The 24,766-nt window shown below is 41.8% G+C and overlaps 2 protein-coding genes across 3 annotated transcripts; one reads left to right on the forward strand and one right to left on the reverse strand.

The window, feature by feature from the left end:
- Positions 1–375: 375 nt before the first annotated feature.
- Positions 376–16,357, reverse strand: NUTM1 (NUT midline carcinoma family member 1). 2 transcript variants are annotated; one of them, XM_074234999.1, is made up of 7 exons: positions 16,233–16,357; positions 13,492–14,209; positions 10,198–10,326; positions 5,676–5,815; positions 3,771–4,057; positions 3,151–3,267; positions 376–2,874 (listed from the first exon to the last, which is right to left on the reverse strand). In XM_074234999.1, the coding sequence occupies exons 2-7, from the start codon at positions 14,184–14,186 to the stop codon at positions 883–885; spliced, it is 3,360 nt and encodes a 1,119-aa protein (XP_074091100.1). In that variant the 5' UTR covers positions 14,187–14,209; positions 16,233–16,357; the 3' UTR covers positions 376–882. The 2 variants fall into 2 exon arrangements, with proteins under 2 accessions (XP_074091100.1, XP_074091101.1); XM_074235000.1 differs by lacking the exon at positions 10,198–10,326.
- An 872-nt stretch (positions 16,358–17,229) lies between these two features.
- NOP10 (NOP10 ribonucleoprotein) lies at positions 17,230–19,300 on the forward strand. The gene is made up of 2 exons (XM_074235002.1): positions 17,230–17,608; positions 18,918–19,300. Exons 1-2 carry the CDS (start codon positions 17,555–17,557, stop codon positions 19,056–19,058), a joined length of 195 nt encoding a protein of 64 aa, XP_074091103.1. The 5' UTR covers positions 17,230–17,554; the 3' UTR covers positions 19,059–19,300.
- Positions 19,301–24,766: the final 5,466 nt, after the last annotated feature.

Raw genomic sequence — 24,766 nt, forward strand, 5'->3', positions numbered from 1 at the left:
GCAGAGGATGAGAGCTGGAAGAAATGGAACAGTACTGTCAGCTCTAATATATCAGCTTGCCCTGGACCAAGAGTTGCTCCTAAACCCAGTGACATGCTTGCTATAAGCCTATGGATATTAATGGTGGGCATTCTATAGGAACCCTCTACCCAAATTCTTCCTGGGACTAGGTGGGCTAAGGAGGGGGGAGGGACATAAAATACAACTGTTTGGGACAGCCTAAAGGAAATCATTTAAATGTCAATAGGGTAGGTAGAGATTAGGTACCTAAAAAGACTTACCATTGATGAGGGTTGTGAAACCTGGAGACAGATCATGTAGTGAGGCCAGTTGACTCCTCTTAGAGCTATCTCAGCATAGGGCTGTCATCTGTCAGGGGTTGGGAAAGGGGATGGATGAAATATCTGAAGAACACTATCAAACCCAGGAGATGGACATGGAAGCCAACCTGTTCTCTCCTGATGATGGCCGCAGGGAGAGATCATGAGGCTGGAGGACAGATTCCCACATCCTCTGTACACTTAGAACCTGAGATCCACCCATGATGTCTCCCTTCCTCTACTCTGCCTCAGTTCCCCTAGCAGCAAAGACAGTAAGAACAAAGGAAAGATTCACTGCAGACCATTTCCAACAGGGAAGTCTTTAATTCACTTTCTCATAAAACTCCCTCCAAGGGTCCTCTCACATCTTACTTCTCACTGAGGTGGTCATCTCCATCCTTGCCGACCACCTCCCCCGAACCTCACCATATTTACAGAGCAACCAGAAAAGAACAGCTGGGAGAAAATTAAAGAGCTCTGACCTAGTGCCATAGGGCCGGGTTCCCCAAGGATCCCTTCCTTGGGGAATTACTTATTGAAGGTAGGATGATCTGACTGCCCCCTACAAACTCCGCCTCCTCTTCTTTCTCCTCCCGGAGACACAACCCTCTCGACCTCTCTTTCGGGACTGTGAAGTCCGTGCTTCCTCCAAATTCAAGGACAGTTCCCCAGAGTCACCCATTTCAACTCCGGGGCGTGGCTTTTTGTCTACAGGAGACAGTCTACCACCCAGAGAGCGTTTCCCAGACTTTTGTATGGGTGAAGGAAGTTGACTGAGGCCTAAAGCATCTGGAGAGAGTGAACAGGATGTTTGACTATGTCCCCCAACCACTGTAGGGGCAGGTAGAGGACTGAGGGGCACCCCCTGTGAAGATATAGTAAGTTTAGAGGCCAAGAGGAAAGAAAAGTTAGAAAGTTCCTCATCATCCTCCTCCTCTTGTTCTTTGCCAAATCTAGCTATGTGTCCAAATGTTTCATTTCCTGGGGAGGAGGTTTCTCCAAGAGCCAAAGGGTTACTAGTTTCCAGGATTGGGGATATGTCCCCAAGACACTGTTTAGGGGGGGTTGCTTGTTGAGGCTCTTGTGTGTTCGTCTCATCCTTGGTTCCTGGAAAGGGACTCATGTCTTTGAACTCTAGTAAGCTAAAATCCTCTTTGCATTCATAACATTTAGCTTTTGGTGAATTAGATTTAACTCCAACAACTAATTGGAGGTCATGATCATCTCTGATAGCCAGTAAGTTGTCATTCTCAGTGGTTTCCAGCAAAGGAGAACCTGAGTTTCCTTTACTGTCTATTATACTAACCACATGCCCCATCCCTGGAAAGAAGGAACCCTCTAAAGACCCCAAGAGTAGGTCATGGTCCTGATAGCTAAAAGAGATGTCAGACCCCAGGTTGGGATTGCCCTCTATCATTGAGGAGTTACCTCCAGGACACAAACTACTGAAATTCCCTCTGTTTCCAGGGATATGTCCTCCAATCCCTAAGTCAGGGCTGCTGGCCCTCAGAGGCTCAGAGAAGCTACAGTAGTTTTCATTTTCTAGGGAACTTGTGTCATCCTTGTCCCTAGAGGAAGTCATACTTTTTTCTGTATCCTCAAGTGGACTACTTCCTCTATGCCCCAAGGAAGAAACGTGGCTTTGGGTTACTGGGGCATGACAGCCTCCCTGAGACTCTGTTATACACTCCACATACTGAGATAATTCTCTGATCCCCTCAGTCTGTCCTGGGGCCACTTCTAAACTGGTGGAGTCCCCCTTGCTACTCACCCAAGGGGTTGAGCTGAATGGGGTCCTCTCCCTATCCCCAGCTGCTCTGGAGAAAGGGCTCTGGCCAAAGCCTTTGATCCTAGGAACTGCTCTATCATCTCTCCAAGAAGTCCCCACCACAGTGTCTTCCTGGGGAGCAGAAGATGCCTCCTTCCCTTGAGGGAGCATCCCAGGACCTGCCATCTGGCATCCCTTCCTGAGACTTGTAACTTGTCCCATTCCCTGACCTTGTGAAGTAGTTAAGTCAACTGGCTCTGGAGGTCCAGTCTCCAAATGAATGGCTCCCTCCAAAGGAGGTCCCTTCTGCCAGCTATGGGGAGAGGATTCTAGGATCCCTTCAGTAATTAAATGGTCCCCTTGGTCCCCAGGACCCCCCGAGTGGCCTTCTTGATATAAAGCCACCAGGGGGGTACCCTTCCCAGATCCTCTGCCTTCCACCCCTATAAGACCCCTAGTTATTCGTGGAGTGGAAGTCTCTAGTCCAAGGTCCCAACTACTGGGGGATGGCATAGTATTACCATCTCTTCCTAGTCCCCTTGGGCTCTCTACTGCCCTATCCTGCCCATTATGCCCTTCTCCCCTTGTCCGTTTTCCGGGAGAAACTGTCTTTCCCAGGCGAACAATGCCCCCAGCCATACGAGCCCCCGATGAGGGTCGAAGTCGCCCACCCCCGTCTTCCTCCTCATCAGATGGAGAAGGACTAGAGTCTGATTGGGCTCCACTGCAGCTTGGGGGCTCCTCTTCCTCCTCCTCTTCCAAGGCCAGAAGCCGCTTCTGCACTAGCTAAGACAAAAAAAAAAAGAGAATACTTTCAACCTCTGATTTGGGAGATAAGGAGAGAGGGATGGGAAAATGGAGAAGAGCTAGTAATTTGGGCAACAGCTTAAAAATTAAAAGCTATAAGCTCTCCCGCTGCACCTGCATCTCACATCTGGATTTGTTCATGTCTAGACGACTCTATTCTAGGTAGAGCTGGGACTGGACAAGTTTATGGGGCTTCCCTCTTGGCTCTCTCTCCTGATCCCTCCTTCCTCCTCAAAGATCCCTCCCATCCTTTACCTGAGTAGGAGTGAGTCCCTCTTCCTGCTCTAGTTCTTCACTTAGGGCCAAGGGATCTCTCTGTTGCTCTGGTGACAGAACCTCTGCCAAAAACCTAGGGTGAATCACAGCCTCCACCTGGGGGAGAGGAAAAAAAATAATTAGCATTTATATAATGCTCTTAAGGTTTGCAAGGCACTGTAAAATGGTATCGTATTTGATCTTCACAACAACCCTATGAATTAAATATTAAGATCCACACTTTACGATGACGAAACTGAGGTAGACAGAGTTTAAGTGACTTGCCTAGGGTCATCCTGCTAGTAATTGTCTGAAATAGGATTTGAATTCAGGTGTTGCAGGCTCCATGTCAAGCTCTCTTACTCATAGCACCATCTTCTATCTACTCCAAAACAGTCTGAGAAGGAAGATGGGTTTGAGGCACAGATCAAGAGGGGCCCTGGCAGCCAAGAGGAACACATTACATGGCCTCAGCTCCTCCTGCTTACTCCAAGTTTTCATCTGAAGCGAGGCAATGGAACCCAGCTTCTTACTTTATCTCTTCTTGGGAAAAGACCCAAATATTAGGGGTCTCCCACTGGAAGCCAAGACAAGAACCTCCCTTCCAGACGTGTCCTCACCTTGGAGACAAAGACATCCTGAGCACATAATTCTTCTATGTAACTCAGCAGACCCGGATCAGGATAGGCCTCTTCTTCTTCAACATTCTCTTCCACTTCTTTTTTCCCTTCTGGTTCCCCAGTGGCAGCATGGGAGACTCCCACCAACCCTGCCATAATGTCAGCATACTGCTTCACAGCTTCTGGCGGGATCTCCTTGGGTGCTTCAGGAGCTGAGGGGCGAGGAGGTCGGCGTTGACGACGGCGTGGGGGGCGACTCTTAGAGGCTGCCTTCTTTGGGATGTAAACTGGGATGGGGAAAAGGGAGGTAGAGACAGCATAAGCCCACATGTAATAATTCTGTTTGGGACACAAAAATGTTACAACTCATAAGTAACTGGAAAGGGAACTTCTTATTAGGAGCCAAGTCTCTCAAAATGGGAAAATTGCCCTGCCCAGCTAGAGAGGTGTCAGTAAAAGGACAAAAACAAATTTGTAGTCTGAATGAGTTCATGTTTCTTGCTCTCTCTAGGTATTGTTTCTTCTCCAATGCTATTGATTGGCTGTACCAAAGTATCTCCAGACTGGGTAGGCCTGACCAGATTTAGCAAAGACTGGGGTATATTGGACATGAGCCTGAGGGAGAAAGAGTCAAGGGTAGGCAGTCCTACAGAAAAAATAAAACAAAACAATTAAGGGAACCCATGAATCACAAAAATAATCAGAAAAGGTCTAAAACCTGCAATGAGTTCTCTATGAACCTCAGTTGTAAATTTATTTTCAAATATTAATTGAGCTCTTGCCCATGTTGAAAAAAAAGTAGTACCAAAGTGTTAAAACACCCCAGATTTTCACTTTTATAATCATTGTTAAAAAAAAAAAATACCAGCAGCATTTGCATTCTGGACATAGTTTTATCCTTAAATGGTCAGAAAAAATCATCCTTGACAAGAGAAAAGTATGAAAAAACATAAACTAATTTAAAAGTTGATCATAGTTATTTATGTATAACCTTTATCAGATTACTTGCTATCTTAGGGTAGGAGACTTTATAAAAATAAATGTTGAAAAAATAAAGTAGATCTGCGACTTCAAAAAAAAAGTTGATGTGATTTTATTTTGTACTAACTAGTTAAAAGTAACCAAGAAGCAATATATTTTTAAGCTCCAAATATTTTTCTTGACTAAAATCTTTAAGATGGAAAATGCTCAATTTGCTTAACTTTCTGTGATTTTTTCTAAAATATTTTTTGTTGGGGGGGAAGGGAAGGGTTATTTGTTTTTTGGAAAATAGCCCAAAATTAATAAAACAGTAAAAACAAAAAAGTCTATTTATAAAAAAAATCTAATGCAAATCCCTTCCACCAGGCAAGAAAAGATATTATCATCTCTCTAATCTAGGAGGCAATTGATGTCCAAAGTCCAGAGTTGCTCAGGATCATATGGCTAGTTAATAGAGATAGGGTGGACCAAAAATTCAGTAATGTCTCCTAATGCAATGTTCATTCCACTACATCTTCTGAAGGAAAAAAGCTGGGGGGCGGGGAGCTAAGTGGCACAGTGGATAGAGCACCGGTCCCGGAGTCAGGAGGACCTCAGTTCAAATTCAGCCTCAGACACTTAATAATTACCTAGTTGTGTGACCTTCAGAGAATCAATCACTTAACCCCGTTGCCTTGAAAAACTAAAAATTAAAAAAAAAAAGGAAAAAAGCTGCAGAGGCAAAGGAGGACTTTTTTTTTCAAAGGAAGAAAAAAGTAGGTAAATAAATACAGAGTAATATGCAAATAAGTTCTGTATTCAGGTTAAGAACTTAAAAATTCAGGTTAAAAACTTAAAAATTTTTTAATGCAGTGATAACCTTGCAAATCCCAGCTGAATGTGAATGGCTGGTTCACATTCTCTTCTCTTCTGCAGGAAGCTTACCTTGCTGTTGACAAATCTCAGGGACTGCAGGTCCTGGGGGATCAAGTTTAGGAGGGGCTGGAAGAGGCAAGCACTGAGACCCACTCATCAGTTGCACCTTCTGAATCTGCATTTCTTCTTCAGCCTCAAACTCCATGAACCTGAAGAGCATATAGAAGACAAGGTACTAATGGCAAGATTCACTGACTCACTTTCTAGCTCCCAGGCTATAACCATGAAATGAAGCAATCTAAGCTTAGAGCTCAAGGCCCTAGGAAGTAGTCTGTCTGAATGAGTTCATGTTTCTTGCTCTCTCTAGGTATTGTTTCTGACTCACTTAGGAAGATAATCACAGTGTTGGAGCAAGTCCTATAATGTCATAGGACTATAGCTGGGAAGGACTTCAGAGACCATTTATTTCAAAGCCCAAATTTTATCCATGAGAAAACTGAAGTTCCCATATGTTAAATGACTTGACCCAGGTACCACAAATAGTAAACCACAGAGTCAAGGTTTACCTTCTTTGTCATCACTGCCAAATTGGGGGGAGAAGAAGAAAGAGGAAACAGTAGATCTTTTCTATGCTCAGACCAACCCCATGGTGGCACTATATAGCTCCTTCCAGTATCTTACAGCCCTTGATGATCACCATGTCTATCCCCTTTTATATTTACCTTTTTTACTCAGTGAGATGCAAAAAGTACACACTAATACACATGCTCCTTTTAATTTTAACAATATAATAATAATAATAATAACTCCCATTTCTATAGCACCTTAAGGTTGGCAAAGCACTTTACATACAGAATCTCATTTGAACTCATAACAACCTTTTGAGGGAGGTGCTAAGTTGACTGCATCTGGGATGGGTATAGGTTGAGAAGTAGATCAAAGAATGCTGGATTGTCAAGCTGGCTAAGAAAAGATGATAGACAAGAGGGTCTTCAGTTGGGCTGGTGTGTTTGTTTCTGTACTCTGAAAGCAAGGTAGAGAGATTCTCCATAGGATTTCAGAGTTGGTTCCAATTCTTCAGTTCCAGAGTAGGAAATAGGCACAAAGAAAGGAAAGAAGTGTGTGTGTGTGTGTGTGTGTGTGTGTGTGTGTGTGTGTGTGTGTGTGTGTCTGTGTTCAGGGAATCTGGAGCCAAGAATATTTCCTATAATGAACACGAATGGTGAGAATTGGGATACAGTATTGCCAGGCCAGAGCCTAGAAACTCCTAGTATTCGGGATTATATCCCAACACTGAGCAGAGAAAATATTTGACATTTAATTCAAAGAACATTAAATCAATACCAACATTATGTAAGACACCGTACCAAGACTTAGAAATACAAAATCCAAAAGTAACAGTGTCTGATTTCAAGGAGCTCATATCCCCTCCAGCAAAGGAAGAGGGTTTGAAGGGAGAATAGGGAGAGGGGAAGGATAGTTATATGACATATACCTAATCATAACAGAAAGGAGAATAAGATAGCTATAAAAGAGTGGGCCAGACAAAATGACATCAGAAACTTTGAAAAGGGAGAAAATGTGAAGTGGTTAAGAAAGGCTTCACAGTGGAGTTGGCACCAGGTCTGAGTCTTCAAGGAAGAGGGTTCCAAAGGGCAGAGCTGAGGAAGGGAGGAAGCATATTCTACTTATGCAAATGCAAATCAGAGATAGTGTGTCAAACTAGGGGTATAGCAAATAGTCCAATTTGCCTAAAACTCAGAAATTGTGAAAGATAAAGTTTTAATTAAGAAGGAAAGATATTAAAATTATATTGTGGAAAGAAACAAAGGCAAGTTAGTGTTTTTTTGTCCTACAAGTAATGAAGAGTCCTTAAAGGTTTTTGAGTAAGGAATGACATGGCCAGACCTGTGTATTAGTTTAGCAATGTGGTGAAGGAAGAATTAGAAAGAGACAGAGGTCATTAGTAGATATCCCATAGTAGTCCAGAAAAAAAGTAATAAGATAATTAGAAAAGAGGGGAAAAAAATAGGAAATAGAGATTCCATTACTGGGTGTATGCCTTAAGAAGAACAATGATAGAAAGAAAAGGATTACATATAAATATAATGCAAAATATTCAAAACAGTATTTTTGTTGCAAAAAAACTGAAAACAAAATGAATAACCATGGATTGGGATTGGCTAAACAAATTCTGATAAGTGAATGCAATGGAATATTATTATACATAAGAAACAATGAATTTTAGAAATTCAGATATGAAACAAGAAAGGCTTTCCAAATAAGCCCTTAAACAAAGTAATGCTGAAGAAAGCAGAACCAAGAAAACACAATGATTATGATAATATAAATGATGTTTTAAAACAGCCAAACTGGCAAGCTGGTAATGAGTAATCTCTCTCCTAGAGAACTGTCAAGGAAATATACCTCCCTCTTCCAGGTGGAATTTCAAGGACTATAGGTATGGAATATGAAAATTAACACTTTCAGATGTAATCCTTGTATTGACTGTGATATAAAATGCAAGCATCAATAATAAAATATTATTTTGAAGTAATGATACAACTGACTAAGTTGAACCAGAAGGGACCCAGTGCGAACTAAGAAAAGAGAACAGATGCAAGAGATATTGTAAAGACAAAAGCGAACAAACTTTGTACCTGATTGGATGTGGGGAATGGGGAAAAGGGGAGAATCAAATATTACTTTGATATTTAATACTCAAGTGAAAAAAGGAAATTTGGGAAGAGAAATAGCCTTATCTATTTTAGCTTAGTTCAGTTTCAGACACGGTTAATTTGAGATGATGGGGGGAATCTAGTTGGAGATGTAGAGTAGGCAGCTACATACTTGGAACCATAGTAATCAGTTGGGAAGGAATAAAAATTTAGGAATGGATATGTACATTTGGGAGTCATCGTATGGGAATGAGAGGTGAACCTAGGTAACCAGATGATGAAATAAGATATTTGTCAAGAACCTTCCAAGTCTTAAATCACTCTATAATGTTAGCTAACGTGATCATCACCAGTAAAGAAGAAACAAGAAGATAGGACAAAGTTTTAAGGGGCACATAACACTTAGAAAAAGGGGGGGAAATCAAGAAGTAGTAAAGTTGACCAAGAACCAAGAAAGAATAATAATCAATGCAGTAGAGTAAATATTTAAAAGATTAGAAGTGATCAAGTTTTGAATACTACAACAAGGTCAAGTTATTCGGTGAAGACTGAGAAAAAGTCATGGAATTTTGCAACTAGAAGACTATTAGCAATCCATCCTATAATATTGTGACTGGAAAACCATTCTACATGGAATCAAGCTCTGAATGGATAATGAAACAACCAAACCAAGCAGATTAGTTTTTCTAAGAGTTTAGAAATTAAAAAAAAAAAAAGGAAGACATGGGATGACAGTTTGAGGTTCAAAAGGTTTTTTTTTTTAAGTAGGAGAGACTAAAGCATCTTTTTCAGCAGTAGGGGGAAAGTTCACTATTAAATTATTTAACTGAATTGCAACTAGCCAATAGCCACATGCAACAAAAAAGCAAACATGAATCCTCTCCAAGCTGGTCTATCCCCAGACTAGTACTATACAAAATGGTAGAGTTCAGAATTTGCCCATGAGAAGTGATATTCAGTTTATATTTTATCTTTCAGGTATCAAGGAATCCATGAAGATTTTTTGAATAGGGAAGTGTTATCAGATCCATGTGGCATTTTAGCCATGATGTGAAGAAAAAATTAGAGAGAGAGGTCATTTAAGAGATTATAAAACAGTAAAGAGGAAAAGGAGAATTCACTTCTGGATATATTCTCCAAAATGATCAACAACAGAAAGATAGGTGTCCAGAAATATTGAAGCTGTAACTTATGGCATAGGAAAGGTATGCTTGGGACTTAACAGTAGAGAGTAAGGTGTAGTCAGGCCAAGGTGAAAGGATTTTGGAGGGGTTACAAGGAAACTCTGGAATGGAGGAAATAAGTGTCTACTAAACCAGATATCCAGGATTCTAGTAAACAAAGTCTGCCAACCTCTGAATATGCTTCCCACTTCCCAGTTGTATTGATTAGATGGCTCCTAGTACTCCAATTTCTTGCCTAGATTCCTGAGAATGGAGCAATTCACTGAAAATTTCATCTGTATGGGGTGATGTCCCCTTGGTTTTCTGTACCCACGCTCTGGAGTCTATAAATACTTAATAGACTTCAGGGCTCAAATCTAACCAAAACCAAGTCACCACTGAATCCTCATTCTATGGTTCCCCAAAGAAAGGGAGTTCCCTCAAAAAGAAGGGGGGGGGGAAGGTTCAAGTAGCTGGGAAGGATTATAAATCAGCTGATCCTAAGAGAAGCTCATGATGCAACAGAAAGATCTAGCAAGAGAAGGCATTAAATTGAGAACATGTTGCAAGATAACTCGAGGTGGGATATCAAGGACCCATGAGACTTTTTGTCTCTACATCTATTCTGCCCTATCACATATCCTGCAGATACCAGTCTGCCATTAGATCCCCTGGACTCATGTCCACTGCACCCATAGTCATCCCATCAAATGATCCCTCCTCAGTCAAGAGAACAAGGGTCAAACTCACTTTTCTGCCATCTCGTAGAAGATCATTCGGTCAAAGTTGCTACTGCGCTCCCACTCCTGCACCGCCCGTGGCAGTCCATCCTCCAGGGTCATAGCTGGCCTTAGCCGGGCCAAGGAACGAAGTACTGGGCTAAAAACAGCCCTATTCCTGTCACATCCTACTTACCCTTTCCCCCTTTGTGACCCTTCATACATACACCTATACTGGCACTTACCCTCCTCACACCCACTCCTTTTATCCAACTTTTTTACATTCCCATCTTCATCAGATCTCATTCATCCAACCAGACATTATAATTCCCTCTCCATCCCTAGTGCTATCAGAGATTGGGCAGATCTTTTAGAATTTAAGTACCCTGAGAATAGGAATTGTTTCAGTCTTTGAGCTTACTAAATTATAATAAAATGTTTTTGATTAATTAATCAATCTCACAAAATCTGTTATAATAACTGCTATATTTAAGAGGTTATGGTATAAGAGAAGGAAGACAGAGACAGAGACACAGAGAGAGAGAAAGAGACAGAAAGAGAGACAGAGACGGACAGAGAGAGAGAGAGAGACAGGGAGAGACAGGGAGAGACAGAGAAAGGAAAAAGACCAGAGAGACAGAGAGAGAGAGAGAACAACACTAAGATCCTATTCTCATACTTCATAGATTCTCTCAAGCTACCCCCATATTCCAAGTTCTACCAAGCTAAAAGCACTTAAAGCACAGATGGGTTGGCCTAGTTAAATTTGGAATTGCCATGCCAGATGGTGATGTTTGGGGGAGCCACAGGAACTCATGAAATTGTCCACAAATGCATATTGGGTTTGCAGTCTGTTGAAGGAAGCAGCCTCATGTTGACAGCTGACATGCCTTCAGATCTAATTGGCATCTTTCTGTCTATCATAACAAAAGCTTTTCAATAGTAGATAAGCTCAGATGCCTGAAAATTTGAACATCAACAGCACATGAGATATTTCTCACTAGAAGGGCAAAGAGACTGCCATCATCAGGACCTTTGGCAGAGCTTATCATTCTTGTTTTCCTCTTTCCCTTTTCTGTGTCCTTCTAGTTGCAGGAGTTTCCCTTTTCCTTACTGCACTCCAGTCTTCCAAAGATCCAAGTAACCCTAGTAGACACCCCATCTACTATAAGCCAGCCCTTCAACTAAATAATCTCCTATGCTTCAAAATTACCTCTCCCATTCTGACACCTTCCCAATCAAAACTCTATTTCCTTAGCTATGTGCTGGGAATGATGATGATGATGGTAGTGGTGGTGGTGATAAGCTTTAAGGTGCAAAATACTTTACAAATATTATCTCATTTTGTCTAAACAACATCTGGTAATTAGATACTATTATTATCACCATTTGTAGATGAGGAAACTAAAACAGACAAATTAAGTGATTTCACCAAAGTCACAGGGCTGGTAAATTCTCAGAGGAAGGGATTGAATGCAGGACTTCTTGATTCCATTGCTACATTTTAATAACCTAATTATATAATTAAGATAACTCATAAGTAGACATGACTCACTGACAGGCTTAACTCCCAAAAGGGATATTTAAATCTAAGACAGGAGCTTGCTAACACAAAGTGTAAATGAGCATTTTTTAGAAAAGATAAGGAACTTGGTTCTCTCTCTCTCTCTCTCTCTCTCTCTCTCTCTCTCTCTCTCTCTCTCTCTCTGTGTGTGTGTGTGTGTGTGTGTGTGTGTGTGTGTGTCTGTCTCTCTGTGTCTCTCAGAATCCCTAACTCCCTTCCTTAATGAAGTCTTTCTTGAATCCTTCTAGTGCTTAGGACTGTCAAAACTACTTTCTACTTACTTTGGATATATATATATATATATGTGTGTGTGTGTGTGTGTATATATATACATATATATATATATATATATATAATAGATATAGATACAGATATATATTGCAGTTGGATAGAGAATGGTTAGTGTTCTTGGTCTGGAATCAGGAAGATCTGATTTCAAATTCTACCTCAGAGCACTAACTAGCTATGTGATCCTGGGCAAATCACATAACCTATTTGTCCGTTTTTTCAACTATAAAATAAGGATAATAGCACCTATGTCAGAGGGCTATCATGAGGATCAAATAAGACTAAATCTTGTAAAAAGTGTTTAGCATGGGGTCTGAAACATAGTAGGCACTTAATTGCTTATTCCCTTCTCCCATTCCCTACTTATATATGTACATATTGGTTTACCAATAGAATTATAAGCTTGTTGGGGGGGTAGAAACTTTTGGGTTTTTTGTCTGTGTATTCTTAGTGCCTGTATACTGTCTGTAATTAATATATTACATCATTGAAGACTGGTCTTAGGCATTAAGTAAATTCAAATCCTGCCTCATATGATTTCTTAGCCGAATTTCCTTGAGCAAGTCATCTAATCTCAATTTCTTCAACTGTTAAATGAAGACAGTAAAATTACTGACCTTACAGGGTTGTTGTGAGGATCAAATTAAAAAACATTATAAAGCACTTTGCTAACCTTAAAGCTCTATATCAAGAGTGGCTATTGCTATGAAGGGACTTGCTCAATGTCACATGGGTAGCAAAGTTAAGGTGGATGACCAAGGTAAGATGGAAATATTTCCTTTGTAAATTTGCTATTTTTTTTGACAGGCTAAAAATTTATGGAACCTATCTACAAAGTTACATTTGAGACTATTTCCCCAAAGTCTGGGAACTCAGAATTTTCCCTAGGGTATACTGTAACAGGGAAATTACAGAACATTGAGTTACAAAGGGAATTTGGGGTGGGTGGGCAATAGATCCTTAATTTTGGCAGCTGAGAAGTAACTCAAGGAAGCAGCAAAAATCAGGAGACCCAGGATTTGAGGTTCCAATACATAACACTGTCCCTAGTTCTCACTCACACTAACACCAAGTCTTCTGCTAAGTCTGCCCCTTTGCCATGTGTTTCTATGTATGTGTGCTTGTGTGTGTCTCACTCTCATGACTTTTCTTTTCCTTCAAATCTGCCTTTGATGGTCATTTCAACTTGATTCCACCATCATAAATCCAAGTAAAAGGCACTGGATGTTGTTTGCTTACAGACCCCTCCAGGAATGTCCCTGATCTACTGATCCATTTGAATTGCTCTGCCTCTGAAACAATGTGAAGAAACTATCTTTTTTTCTGGGAAACTGCAGAATGACCCCTGACCTATTATCAAATATTTCCAAACAACTTAAGTCTATAGCCTATCAGGGCTCTCCTGACTGTTCTTTCAAGGAATAAGCAGTCTGGAGGAGTCTACAGAGTAACTCCAAAGCAAGCACCACTCACATGAGGAAACAGGAAAGGGCTTCTGCATCAGGGCTCCGGGGTAGGTGTCTCCGGGCCAGTGCCTTGTAACGTTGCCAACGACGAAAGTTCTCATAAACACCCTTGGAGGTGCAGGAAAGGTCACCCAGAGAGGGTTTGGAATGAGGTGGGGGTGGGCCTCCCTCTCCAGGAGACCCATCTGGTCCCCGCCAAGCCTTTTCTGGGGGTACAATAGGAGCTAGTTGGGCAGTGGGTGGTGGGGGTAGGGGAGGATGGGATGGGGGTCCCTCTCCTTCACCAGACTGGGCCACCCCAACAGCCTTAGCAAGAAGAATGGTCTTGACATTGGTGGCTGCCAGGAATCGGGGAGTAGGACCTTCAGGGCCCCCACGGGGAGGACCTGGGGCAATCCAGTTGAGGGCAGTCTGAGTAAGTATAAAGGTCTGAGTTCGGGGAGTCTCAGCTGGGCCCCCCTCTGTCTTAAGTTTGACAATGACTTTACCAGCCCCACCTCCACTAGGGCCTGCTCCCCCATCCCCTGTCACCAGCAGTGTACTAGGGAAAGCAGACAGAACCAGAGGGCTACCAGGAGGGAATGGTGAAGAAATGGGAGCTTGAGGAGATGGCTCCCAGGGAGGCTTGTCTGATGGTCCTGGAGGGGGCGGGGGTAATGGAAGTGAAGTACAGGGTAGGACAGGACCAGGCTTCGGGGTCATTTCAGGTCCAGACAATGGAGGAGCTGTTGAGAAAAAGGAGGGAATGGAGCAGGAAATGAGGCAACTAGAGGCCTCAGCATCTGGATACCCTTTGGACACTGATGCATTGCAGAGTTGGTCCCCTAACTGATAGGATAAACATCTTTGCCCTAAACATCAAAAGAAAAAAAAAGAGGGAAATGCCCACAATGTCATGAAAAATTTCTTTAAGGTTATTCTTAGCAGGCCACCTCCACTGTGTAGTGTCCCAAGATATGGAACAGGATGATATGTAGCAGATAACAACTCAAAGCATGACCCCACCTAGGAGGTTGAGCATCTCTTGGAAGAATCTAAAATCTGGCCCTTCCCTAGGCTCCTTTGGTATCCCTAAATTAGAGATAATTCAGAGAGGATCCTGGCCCCGTTTCTTCATTCCTCCCCTTTTTCATTTCCTTGCTCCTTTTTTTTAAGTCCCAGTTCCTCTTCTCACCTAAAAGCACAATGAAAAAAAAATTCTATAGCCATAACCAATGTATCCCTAAAATTGTCATTCTGCTTATGGGAGAAGAATAAGAAACATTCCTCCCTAATCCCAGACACTACAGACTTGTCATCTATAGCCACTTAATCCTCTAGATTCTTTTTTTAACTTGAGGAGGGGAAGCCCATTCCAGAAGAGTAAAGACTGAGAAATGAGGGGGCAATAGTAGGAGTGGTCAAAAATGGTGTGTCTTCTAATTCTTCAGTCAGCTAATTGATAGATCCAGTGAAATGTGGCAGTTGCTCCTAAGACTGATTCTGATTCTATCAATGGTTTACTTGGGTTATCCTTTTAGTAATGGAAGCTTTCCAAGAGCAAGGCTTTCAACTAACAAACAGTCATTGAGTACCCACTACAAGGCATTGGGAATATAAGAAACCACATAGGAAACATTCCCTGCTCTCAAGAAACTTACAATCTGGTTGAGGAGATAAAGACATGTGAAAAGTTTTAACATAAGATGACTTCTAAAGGAGATGCCTCCATTTTTAATAACAAGAGTTCAATAGTCCACCAAGGCCTAATCCCACCTTATCCCATAAAGAACTCAAAACTCACAGTTCACCTCCCTGACTATAAAATATTATCATGTAGACAGAAAGATGGTGGACAAGCTCATCACCCTGATGACAAGCAGAGGAAAGGTCAGGACATACTAGCCATACCGAAAGAGGGAGGGGAACAAGATGAAATGGGTTAGAGGACCTGAAGTCCTAGAATAAATGAGTACAGTCTATGGTTGAACCATCTTTGAGTAATCATGTATTAACCACTTTCCCAGTACTATCCAACCTTCAGTCCCTGCTGAAGTTCCCAAAGGAACAAGCTCCAGATGTTCCCTGGGCAAAGAAAAAAATGAAGTTACTAGGATTCAAGGAAACTGAGGTATTCCACCCAAGAGCAGTTATTATATTGCTTCTATATTAAACGATGAAAATGAGGAGGGGTGGGATATGGTTTTGAGATCTCCTGATGACTCCCAGTCTCTTAGTTGGTTCAGAGCATGTCAGAAAAAAAAGAGGATCATTGGCCAAATTTCTGTCAAAAGCCTCTTCTACCTAATTTCCTTCTATTCTTCCCTGATCTAGGATATCCTACTGAAATATCCATTTCTAAAACAAAAACTTAGGAAAAGAGGGTCTAATTGCCAGAAAAATGTATTACTTATGTGTTAACCTCATTCAACTAAGCCCTTTTATTCTTTAAGAAGGCTAATGCTTAGTAATTGGAGGTTTCTTGCCTATTTAAATCAAACTGCTCACTTCCTTCAAGGCATACCAAATCAAGTCTTAAGATACTGGTTCTGAGACACCCCCCCCAAGGCTCCAAACTGGTACCCCAACTTCCCCAAGTCTGTTGCCTGAGAATAGGATGCTTCCATTGATCTCTCTTCCTAGTGGATCCCACAGTTCGGGCCCAAAACAGGTGTCCCTCAGGAGTACAGTCCCCCATTTTTGTTCCCTGAGGCTTGAGGAGGTGGGGGGGGGTGTGGATTCTGGTGACAGGCCCCCATCCCCGCTCACCTCCATCTGGGATTGGACCCTCTGGCTTGGGCACTAATCGGGGCTGCCTAGCAGCCTCCAGGATGGGGCAAAGGACAGGTGTGAGGCCCGGAGGGCCACCTGGTTACAGTGGCTGCCCAAGAATTGAGGGTAGCAGAAGGGGAAAGGTTGAATCAAAACAGAACTGGAACCTAGAAACCAGGGCATTCTGCCGTGGGGGAGGGGAGGCAGGCGGGAGGGCAAGGCCAGGGGGGGTGAGGACCACTCCTGGGCAGGAGAGTCCGGCTGGGGATGCGCAGCCATGGGAGAGCCCAGTTCGGATCCCGCCTCGGACGCTCCTGGGCCGGCCGCTAACCTCCCCGGCTACAGTTTCCACATCTGGATGATGTGGGGGTTGGGCACCCGGGCTCGTTCCCAGCTCCGGGGGGTCTGCTCCCATCCATAAAACAAGGGGCTGGGGTGGAAGCCCCCCCCCCAGCTCCAAGTCTGGGAACCACCACGCCCGGGGCGCGGCGCGGCGCGGCTCCGGCACGAAGGCCGCCTGGCCTCGGCCTCGCCATGCCTTCGCCCGTTCCTTCCTTCTGCTTTGCTGCTAACCTCCCTCACCGCCCGCCGGCTTTCTAGGCCTTTAATCCCTCCGTCGTCGCCCGCTTCTCGGAAGGGGGCCCTGGGCTCCAGTGTGCGGCCCGCGGCCGCCTACTTACCCCGCGAGGCCTCGAGCCGCTCAAGGCACCTGCATGCGCTCCGATGCCCTCGTCTGGAAGAGGGAAGCATCTGACCCGGGCACTCTTAAAGCCTCTTTGGGCTCCGAGACCTATGAACTTTCCCAGGTTTCAGACCCGGGTCAAGGGGTGGCCTGGCGCTGCTTTGGCGCCTGCCCTTTTTATGCATCCTGTATTTTCGCCCAATAAAAAAGTTCTCGCTTCAATTCTTCGATGGAAGAACTTAGTGGAGTTTGCATGCAGGGGAGGATGGTTTCAAGATGGGTTGAAAAATAGAATCTTGAAGAAAGGGGGCAGACCTGAATCCTTGAGTTATGGCCTCCATTGGCACTAGGCTCCTACTCTCCTCATGCCTTTCCTACCCTTTCCCCATTCCCAGGCTAGGAATAAACTCCTAATTGCAATCCCTAGGCGAGGTCTCCCCCTTCAGGAGGGCAGGAGGAGAGGCGGCGATGGACTACAACTCCCAGCATGCCGCGGGAGTCGGCTTCCCGGAAGTGTCCCTGAAAATACTCACGTGGGGCGTGAGGACCGGGCTGGGGTTTCCGGGGCTGTAGTCGGAGGCGAAGGCGAGGGCGGAGGCGCGGGCCTTTACCCGGATTGCGAAGTGAATTGGCCGCGATGTTTCTGCAGTATTACCTCAACGAGCAAGGGGATCGGGTCTACACCCTAAAGGTAAGGAGAGGGAATCAAGTCCCGAGCGCTGGGGCGGACTTGGGATACAGACGGTGGAGAGGAGCAAGAATCCGGTTAATTCAACCGTCCGTAGCCGCTTTTATGTATCGCTTTAGTTTGTAAGCGCTTTCACAGTAGCTTTTGGCTCTCAAGCCCGGGTGGCGGCATCGCCCCCATTTTAGGGAAGAAGGGACTGAGACCCAGAGAAGGGAAACGGTGTGCCCAGGTCACTTTTGGGGGCACAGCCTTCCGTTTGTTTATACTTTATTACCGAGAGAGAGAGAGAGAGAGAGAGAGAGAGAGAGAATGAATTGTGTAAAAAGGAACATTTATTAAAAAAAAAAAAAAAAAGCAAGTGGAGCACAGACCCGAGGATGGAAACCGATCCGTTAAAACCTTGTGAAACGCCTGCTTTGTGTCCGGATACTTGGCTTTGGCGGTGGGGACAAAATATTAAAAAAAAAAACCATCCCTGGCATCAGGGATATCAGTAGGATCTAAGAATTCAGAACTAGAAGAAACGAGACCATTTTGTCCAACTCAGTTAATTTTTATGGAAAAGAAAGGTGAATTTTGAATTCCAGACTTTGTCTGCGAGGGAACTTGCATTCCAGCGGGTACCCCAAACCACGTGGTGTGGTATTGAGGGGAATTGCTGGCTGCGGTGGGATCTGGGAGCCCCCTGGGACCCCACTATGAGGTAGGGTCCTATAGGCAGGAGCAGGTAGCTATGTGCTTTGAAGGAAACTAAGGATGTTATAAATCCCAGGGAGTATCTATGCCAGACCTTTTCTGTCTTTCACCTTCCCTTCTTCACTCTCTCCCACTGTCTACTTTATCCCTTAGTCAATAAATGTTATTAAGAAACTACTGTAGTAGTTGTTTGGGGGGCGGCTAGGAGGCGAAGTGGATAAAGCACCGGCCCTGGAGTCAGGAGTACCTGGGTTCAAATCCGGTCTCGGACACTTAATAATCACCTAGCTGTGTGGCCTTGGGCAAGCCATTTAACCCCGTTTGCCTTGCAAAAAATCTAAAAAAAAAAAAAAACTACTGTGCACCGAGCTCTGGAATACATGAAGCAGGAAAATACTGCCTTACATACCCTCCGGGAGCTCACTGTGTTGATCTAATCGTACTTAGCACAGTTCTTGTTATTAAGCATTTAAATTGCTTGCTGACTGATACTGGGGCTTTGCTGGAGCTGAGTGCGTTGGAGTTAAGGGGAGGGGTTAAAGGGAGAATAAATAACCTTGTCCTCTTTACCTGTCTGGACCTTGTCTATCCTTTCCTCTCTTTGTTCTCCAAACAGAAAACAGACCCTGCAGGACAACAGACCTGTTCAGCTCACCCAGCCAGATTCTCCCCAGATGACAAGTATTCTAGACACCGGATCACTATCAAGAAGAGATTCAAGGTTCTCATGACTCAACAAGCTCGTTTGGTCCTCTGAGTTACCAAGCCATGGCAAACAAAAGGACTCTTGCCCCAAGAACCTTTTCCTACATCTAGGGGACCTCTTTCAGGAAGAGCTCAAATATCTTAAATATCTTAACCCATTCTCACAACTTTGAAATTACTCCCTTTACACTTTGTTACATTTGCCTGTATTCCTTCCTGTACTTGGTATCAGTCGACCTCAAATGTTTTCATTTCAATCAGTACTGTAGGCTATTAAATCTCAACTTATTTGGAGATCTGTTTTTCTTTTTTAATTGGGGGCAGGAGAGTCTCGTTTGAATTGATTAGAGGAAGCTTTGGTGGATAGAGCATTGGGCTAGGTCATCCTGACCTAAGTTTAAATAGGATCAGACACTAACACTGTCATTTAACTGCTGTTTGCCTCCATTTCCTCAGATGTAAAATAAGGCTCATAACAATATCAAAATTGTAGTGAGGATCAGATGATAATGTATTTGTGAAAAGGTGTTTAACACAGTCTTGTAATAGATTCTATAGAAATGCTATTCACTTTTCCTGATCAGAAAGTAAATGAATATCTCCATTTTTATTATTTTAGAATACTAGAATAGAATGTCTGCATTGGAATTCAAAATTCATCATTTTTTTTCCCCATTAAAAATTAAGTAAATTGAACAAATGGTCTCATTTCTTCTAGTTCTGAATTAGATCCTTTTGATATGCTTGAATTTCTTGCCTCTGTAGTGACATCAATATTCAACTTAGTACAACAGTACCTATGAGAAATGTTTTCTGAATGGATTAATAGACCAAAGACAAGATCTTTACTAGGCGTTTATCTTTGTTCTAACTAAAATGTTTTTTGAACCTTAAGGTACCAGTTATGCTGTGAGCATTCATGCTCTGAAGTCTCAGTTTCTCCTAAATTCCAAATGGATTGACATTAACCAAAGAACCCTCATAAATGTTTAATGCCCTGCTGAAAGTATTCATAGGCTTTTGATTTTCTATAGGAGAGAGAAACTGCACTGTCCTTATGTATATCATGTGTATTCTGCTTGATAGTAATTTGCTAGAACTGCTTCTGTTCTCTTATTCTGAAGCTCAGGTTAATTTAAGAGAACAGTCATGGATTTTGACAAATTTTTTGAGGTTGAGGATTAAGCAAGCAGAAAGATTAAAAAATTAAGTTTTAATATTCTGATCAATCCTTGTCATGATAGAAAACAACATAAAGATTTTGCTTATGTAGAAGAACCCAACGCAGGAGAGACCAGAGGTGACTCTTGATTCTTTAATTCTTGACTTTATTTCCCTCCCTTGCATGTAGGGGAATCATCCACCTTTTCTTCGGTGTCAATGTTGTCTTTTGAGAGGTACTGCTTAGAAAACTAGCCAAAGGATTATGAAGAAACGTTCAGAAACAAGAGTAACACTTAAAAACCTAATTCTTGGTCTGATTTTCTGATGGGGATAATACCTGGAATGTCTTTTATTAAACCAGAAAAACTTCTGTTGCTAATCCTCAAAATAATTCATTTCAAAGTCAAGGTCTTAGATGGTTCTTTGAGGGAGACAATAAGTAATTAAAAAATTAACCTAGGTTTTCAGAAAGAATCCATACCAGATGTCTTTAGTATTTATCTTAGAGTTCTAGATAAAAGAATTTGTTAATTTTCTGCTAGTAATTCCCTTACAGAAAATATAGATGCAGCTTTTCGGACTCTTTACTATATTTTTCAAGTCCTTTTTTGGGGGTTTTTTTTTTGCAAGGCAAATGGTTAAATGGCTTGCCCAAGGCCACACAGCTAGGTAATTATTAAGTGTCTGAGGCCAGCTTTGAACTCAGGTACTCCTGACTCCAAGGCCAGTGCTCTATCCAAATCCACTCTCAGACACTTGATACTTAGAAGCTATGTGACCCTGGGCAAGTCACTTCCATTCATCGCCTTGTAAAAACTGGAAAGAAAAAAACCCATAGATAGTATGGGACGTGACTGAAACACTGCACACTTAAGATTGTTGCTTGAATTATGGAAGGGAAGAAATAATGAAAGTGATACTAAGAGATAGGGTCCTATAGGGAGGAGCAGGTAGCTAAATAAGTGGAGAAAACAGCATCGATAGTGTTGATCAGCTTAAAGGAGGTACTCACTGGTAACCACCAATAAGATGACAAAAATGCCAGCAGATAAAATTAGGTTGAATGTAGTGAGGTGATGTTCATCAGATTTTGAATGGTGTCTTGGGCTATAGTCACTGAAAGGTCCAACCTCCAAATTGCACAGGAAATAAGTAAATATTGATTGAGCACTTTCTATGTGTAGGCACTGTGCTAAGCTCAGGAATACCAAAGGGGGGGGGGTTAAGGAAAAGGCAGAATAACCTGACTCAGACATTAGGTGACCCTGAGAAAGTCACCTAACATCCCTCAGCCTTAATCTTCTCAGTTGTAAAATGAAAAGGTAGACTACATGGCTTCTAAAAGCCCTTCAAGCTCTTAAAATCTATGAGGATTTGGGCTTTATCCTTTCTACCAACTGGCAGAAGTAGTTCCTATCCTGGAAATCACACTTTCAGGCAGGGCATCTTGAATGGGTCTTTCTTAAAAGAAGAAAAACTAGGCACTGGGTTACAGAGACAAAAATGAGAAATATTCTCTTAAGGAGCTTACATTTCTACTGGAATACAGGTAGTTGAACATAATTCAGTTTGTCAGCTTCCATCTGGGATGGTAGAATGAGTATTGCCAAATCAGTCTTCTTATTAAGTCATCTTATTTACAAGTTATATGTGTTGTTTTGGTTCAAAAATGAATCTTCCACTAATGAGAAAATTGCTTTATGAAGAAAAAACCAAGTTAAATCAGAAAGTTTTGTGTTGGAAGAAAAGGAAAAGTGTCCCAATTTTATTTAATTTTTTTCCCTGAATCAAAAATTTGGACCTCAACCTGTTTGATGTTGTCTCTCATAAATTTTATTGCAAAAGTTAGAAAAACTTGCTGGCTATCTCAAAAAAAAAAAATTTGACAAGAAAACTACCCCTCAACCTTTGAAAATTAGAAGGCAGTTGCTGAAATGGTTGGGAGGAAGAGAAAAAGTTGAGGGCTTTTATAATCCTACAAGCAATGAGTATTTGATTTCCTACTTTGAGACTTGACTTTTATTTTCCTTATACCAAAAAAGAAATAACATTATTCCAAATTCTTTCATGGGGACTTTTGTATTTAATAATCTTTTCCCCAAAATTCATTTATACAGAATAACAGCATGTTTTTAGATCATGACATCTGCAGACTTGAGGGAAGGCAAGATTGTTCAGGTAAATTTTTTCAAAAAGGAGAAAAACTTAATGAAAATGAATTTATATGTGTGTATATTATCAAACACTGTGTGTGTGGCATTCTCCCAGGTTTATCTCCGCAATTTGCACTCTTTATGTTTGGATTCCCTGGGGAAAACTACCAATTCAAGGTACTCTTGAGTCTGCACCCCAAAACTACAACTCAAAATTCCAATAGTGTGTTTACTATTAGTCAATCAGAGGACATGATTAGCTCAAGGCTGGAGTGTTCCACTTCACAAATGCAACTTAAGCAGGAGGTATGAATGTCGATAGTTCTGAAATGGAGAGGCACATCTACAAGGAAGACATTTGGCATGTGCAAGGACAGGTAAGAGGTATTTTATGCCAACTGCAGGCAAAAATCTAAAATTTTTCATCTACATTTGAATATCAATTTATAATTTGCTGATGCCTTCAAGAATCCTATTTTCTACAATGACACAATAGCTCTGTATGTGTCTGATCTAGACCTGTGATTTCTGTGTAGGTAACTGCTGATGGAAAAAATACCTCCTCTGGCACTGATCAGCAACATAGACTTATATTATTTCGTTTTAGTCCTGTCCCATTTGGACTTCTCTTGGCAATGATATGGGAATGGTTTGCCATTTCCTTTTTCAGCTCATTTTATTAATGAGCAAACTGAGGCAAATAGGGTTAAGTGACTTGCCCAGCCTCTCACAGCTAAAAAATGTCTGAGGCCAAATTGGAACTCGGGAAGATGAGTCTTTCTGACTCCAGGCCCACTTCACTACCTAGCTGCAATTAAATCTAATAAGTAGAGTATGAGAATGGGGCCAATCATTTATGTAAATCTCACTGAAGACAGCATGGCATAACAGAGGAGTAGTCTTACAGTCAGGAAGAATTCGAATACTGCCAGACACACACTGACCATTTGACATGAAGTTACCTTCTAAGCCTATAAATTAGTTGCTAATGTTTTGGTACAGAACACTTCCCTTCCGCTGATGAAATCTTTGATTCAGACTGCTTCCCATCCCCACTCCCTTGTTTAATCAAAACAAGGCCCAGTAAATGTTTGTTGATCAATGAATGAAAACCGGACTGGGTCAGCAATTTGCCTTTACCACTCAATAGCTGTCTGACCTTGAAGTAAAAATTTCAATGAGTATTAAGTTAGTGGTATGTTCAAATAAAGCTCTTAATTAGGAACAAGCTGTCTAGACGCCATCTCTGGGAGCTGGCTTAATAGCAATCCTAGTTGAAGGGTATGTTATCCTTTTGGGAAAACAGACTTCCAAGCCCCTATGATTTTGTGTTTGGAAGTGTAAAATGCATTGGGAGTTGTGTGCAGCTTGGAAACTGCTCAGAAGAAAAGTGCTCTGGGACAGAATGGAGAATTGAAAGCTATAGGGGAAAATAATTAGCTGAATCAAATGGGAATTCCATTCTCTAAATTACTCTAAATCTTCTCGTTCCTACCTGGCTGCTTAAGTATTTTTAAGAGCTAGACACTTAAGTTTTTCAGGTTATTTGGAAATAAAAGCAGGGTTTCCCTGGCTTAAACTTTAATTGCAACCAACCTAAAGTATTGCTAAATCTGGATATATACATTAATTTATTTTCAGTAGGGTTTGCTTAATGAAATTCTGCCTGAACCAAATGCAAGAGGAAGGACTCAAGGCTGGCCTGAAATTGCAAAAGCAGAAATACACTAGTATTTAACCTTCTAAAAAAGCCAAATAACACCCAAATCAGTATTTTTTGTTAATCGACATTTATTGAACAACACAAAATATCACATACCTTAAGACAAGTATTTAAATGGCATGGAAAGAACCCAGAGCTGGGAGTTAGATGATCTTCAATGTCTCTTTCAGCTCTTAAATTATTCTATTAAAAATACATTCCTTACTCCCAAAAGAATTTACAATCTAATTTGGGCAGTAAAGTCATAACACATAATCAAAAATTAACAAATATAATGTAAACCATGTATTTCCAATATTTACCTGGAGGGTCATGCTTTAGGTTTAAGTCTAATGATATTTCCCACACCAATTAGCATAGTGTTAAAGATTCAGTTTCTGAATTCTATATATCTCAGGTAATTTTCAAGCTAGTATTTTTTTTCATTTTATCTCCACAAGTGCTACTCTAGATGCCAATTTAAAAAATCAAGTCATTAGGAAGGCATAGAAAATAAAGCTTTCAGCAATTTTCCAGTGATGTATTATAGGGAGAAATTCTGGATTTAAAAAAATTCTTCAGATTTCTGTTTATTAGTTCTGACTTTGGGCAAGTCATAGTCTCTTCTGTAAAATGATACTATTCCTAAATCTTGAAGAGCCTTAGAAATCTAATCCAGCACTTTTGCATCTCAGGAAATTGGAGCCTGCAGAGGGAGTGATGACAGACCTAGGATAGAAA

Source organism: Macrotis lagotis, chromosome 4 (genome assembly GCF_037893015.1).
Source record: "Macrotis lagotis isolate mMagLag1 chromosome 4, bilby.v1.9.chrom.fasta, whole genome shotgun sequence".
Taxonomy (NCBI): Eukaryota; Metazoa; Chordata; class Mammalia; order Peramelemorphia; family Peramelidae; genus Macrotis; species Macrotis lagotis.

Bases quoted from the DNA above. Each gene is read 5' to 3' on its own strand.
- NUTM1 (XM_074234999.1), bottom strand. From the start codon at position 14,186: ATGACCCCGAAGCCTGGTCCTGTCCTACCCTGTACTTCACTTCCATTA. The intron at 5,816-10,197 runs GTGAGTTTGACC...TATGCTCTTCAG, and splicing joins TTCTACGAGATGGCAGAAAA to GTTCATGGAGTTTGAGGCTG. The intron at 2,875-3,150 runs GTAAAGGATGGG...TTTTTGTCTTAG, and splicing joins AGGGACTCACTCCTACTCAG to CTAGTGCAGAAGCGGCTTCT.
- NOP10 (XM_074235002.1), top strand. From the start codon at position 17,555: ATGTTTCTGCAGTATTACCTCAACGAGCAAGGGGATCGGGTCTACACC. The intron at 17,609-18,917 runs GTAAGGAGAGGG...TTCTCCAAACAG, and splicing joins ATCGGGTCTACACCCTAAAG to AAAACAGACCCTGCAGGACA.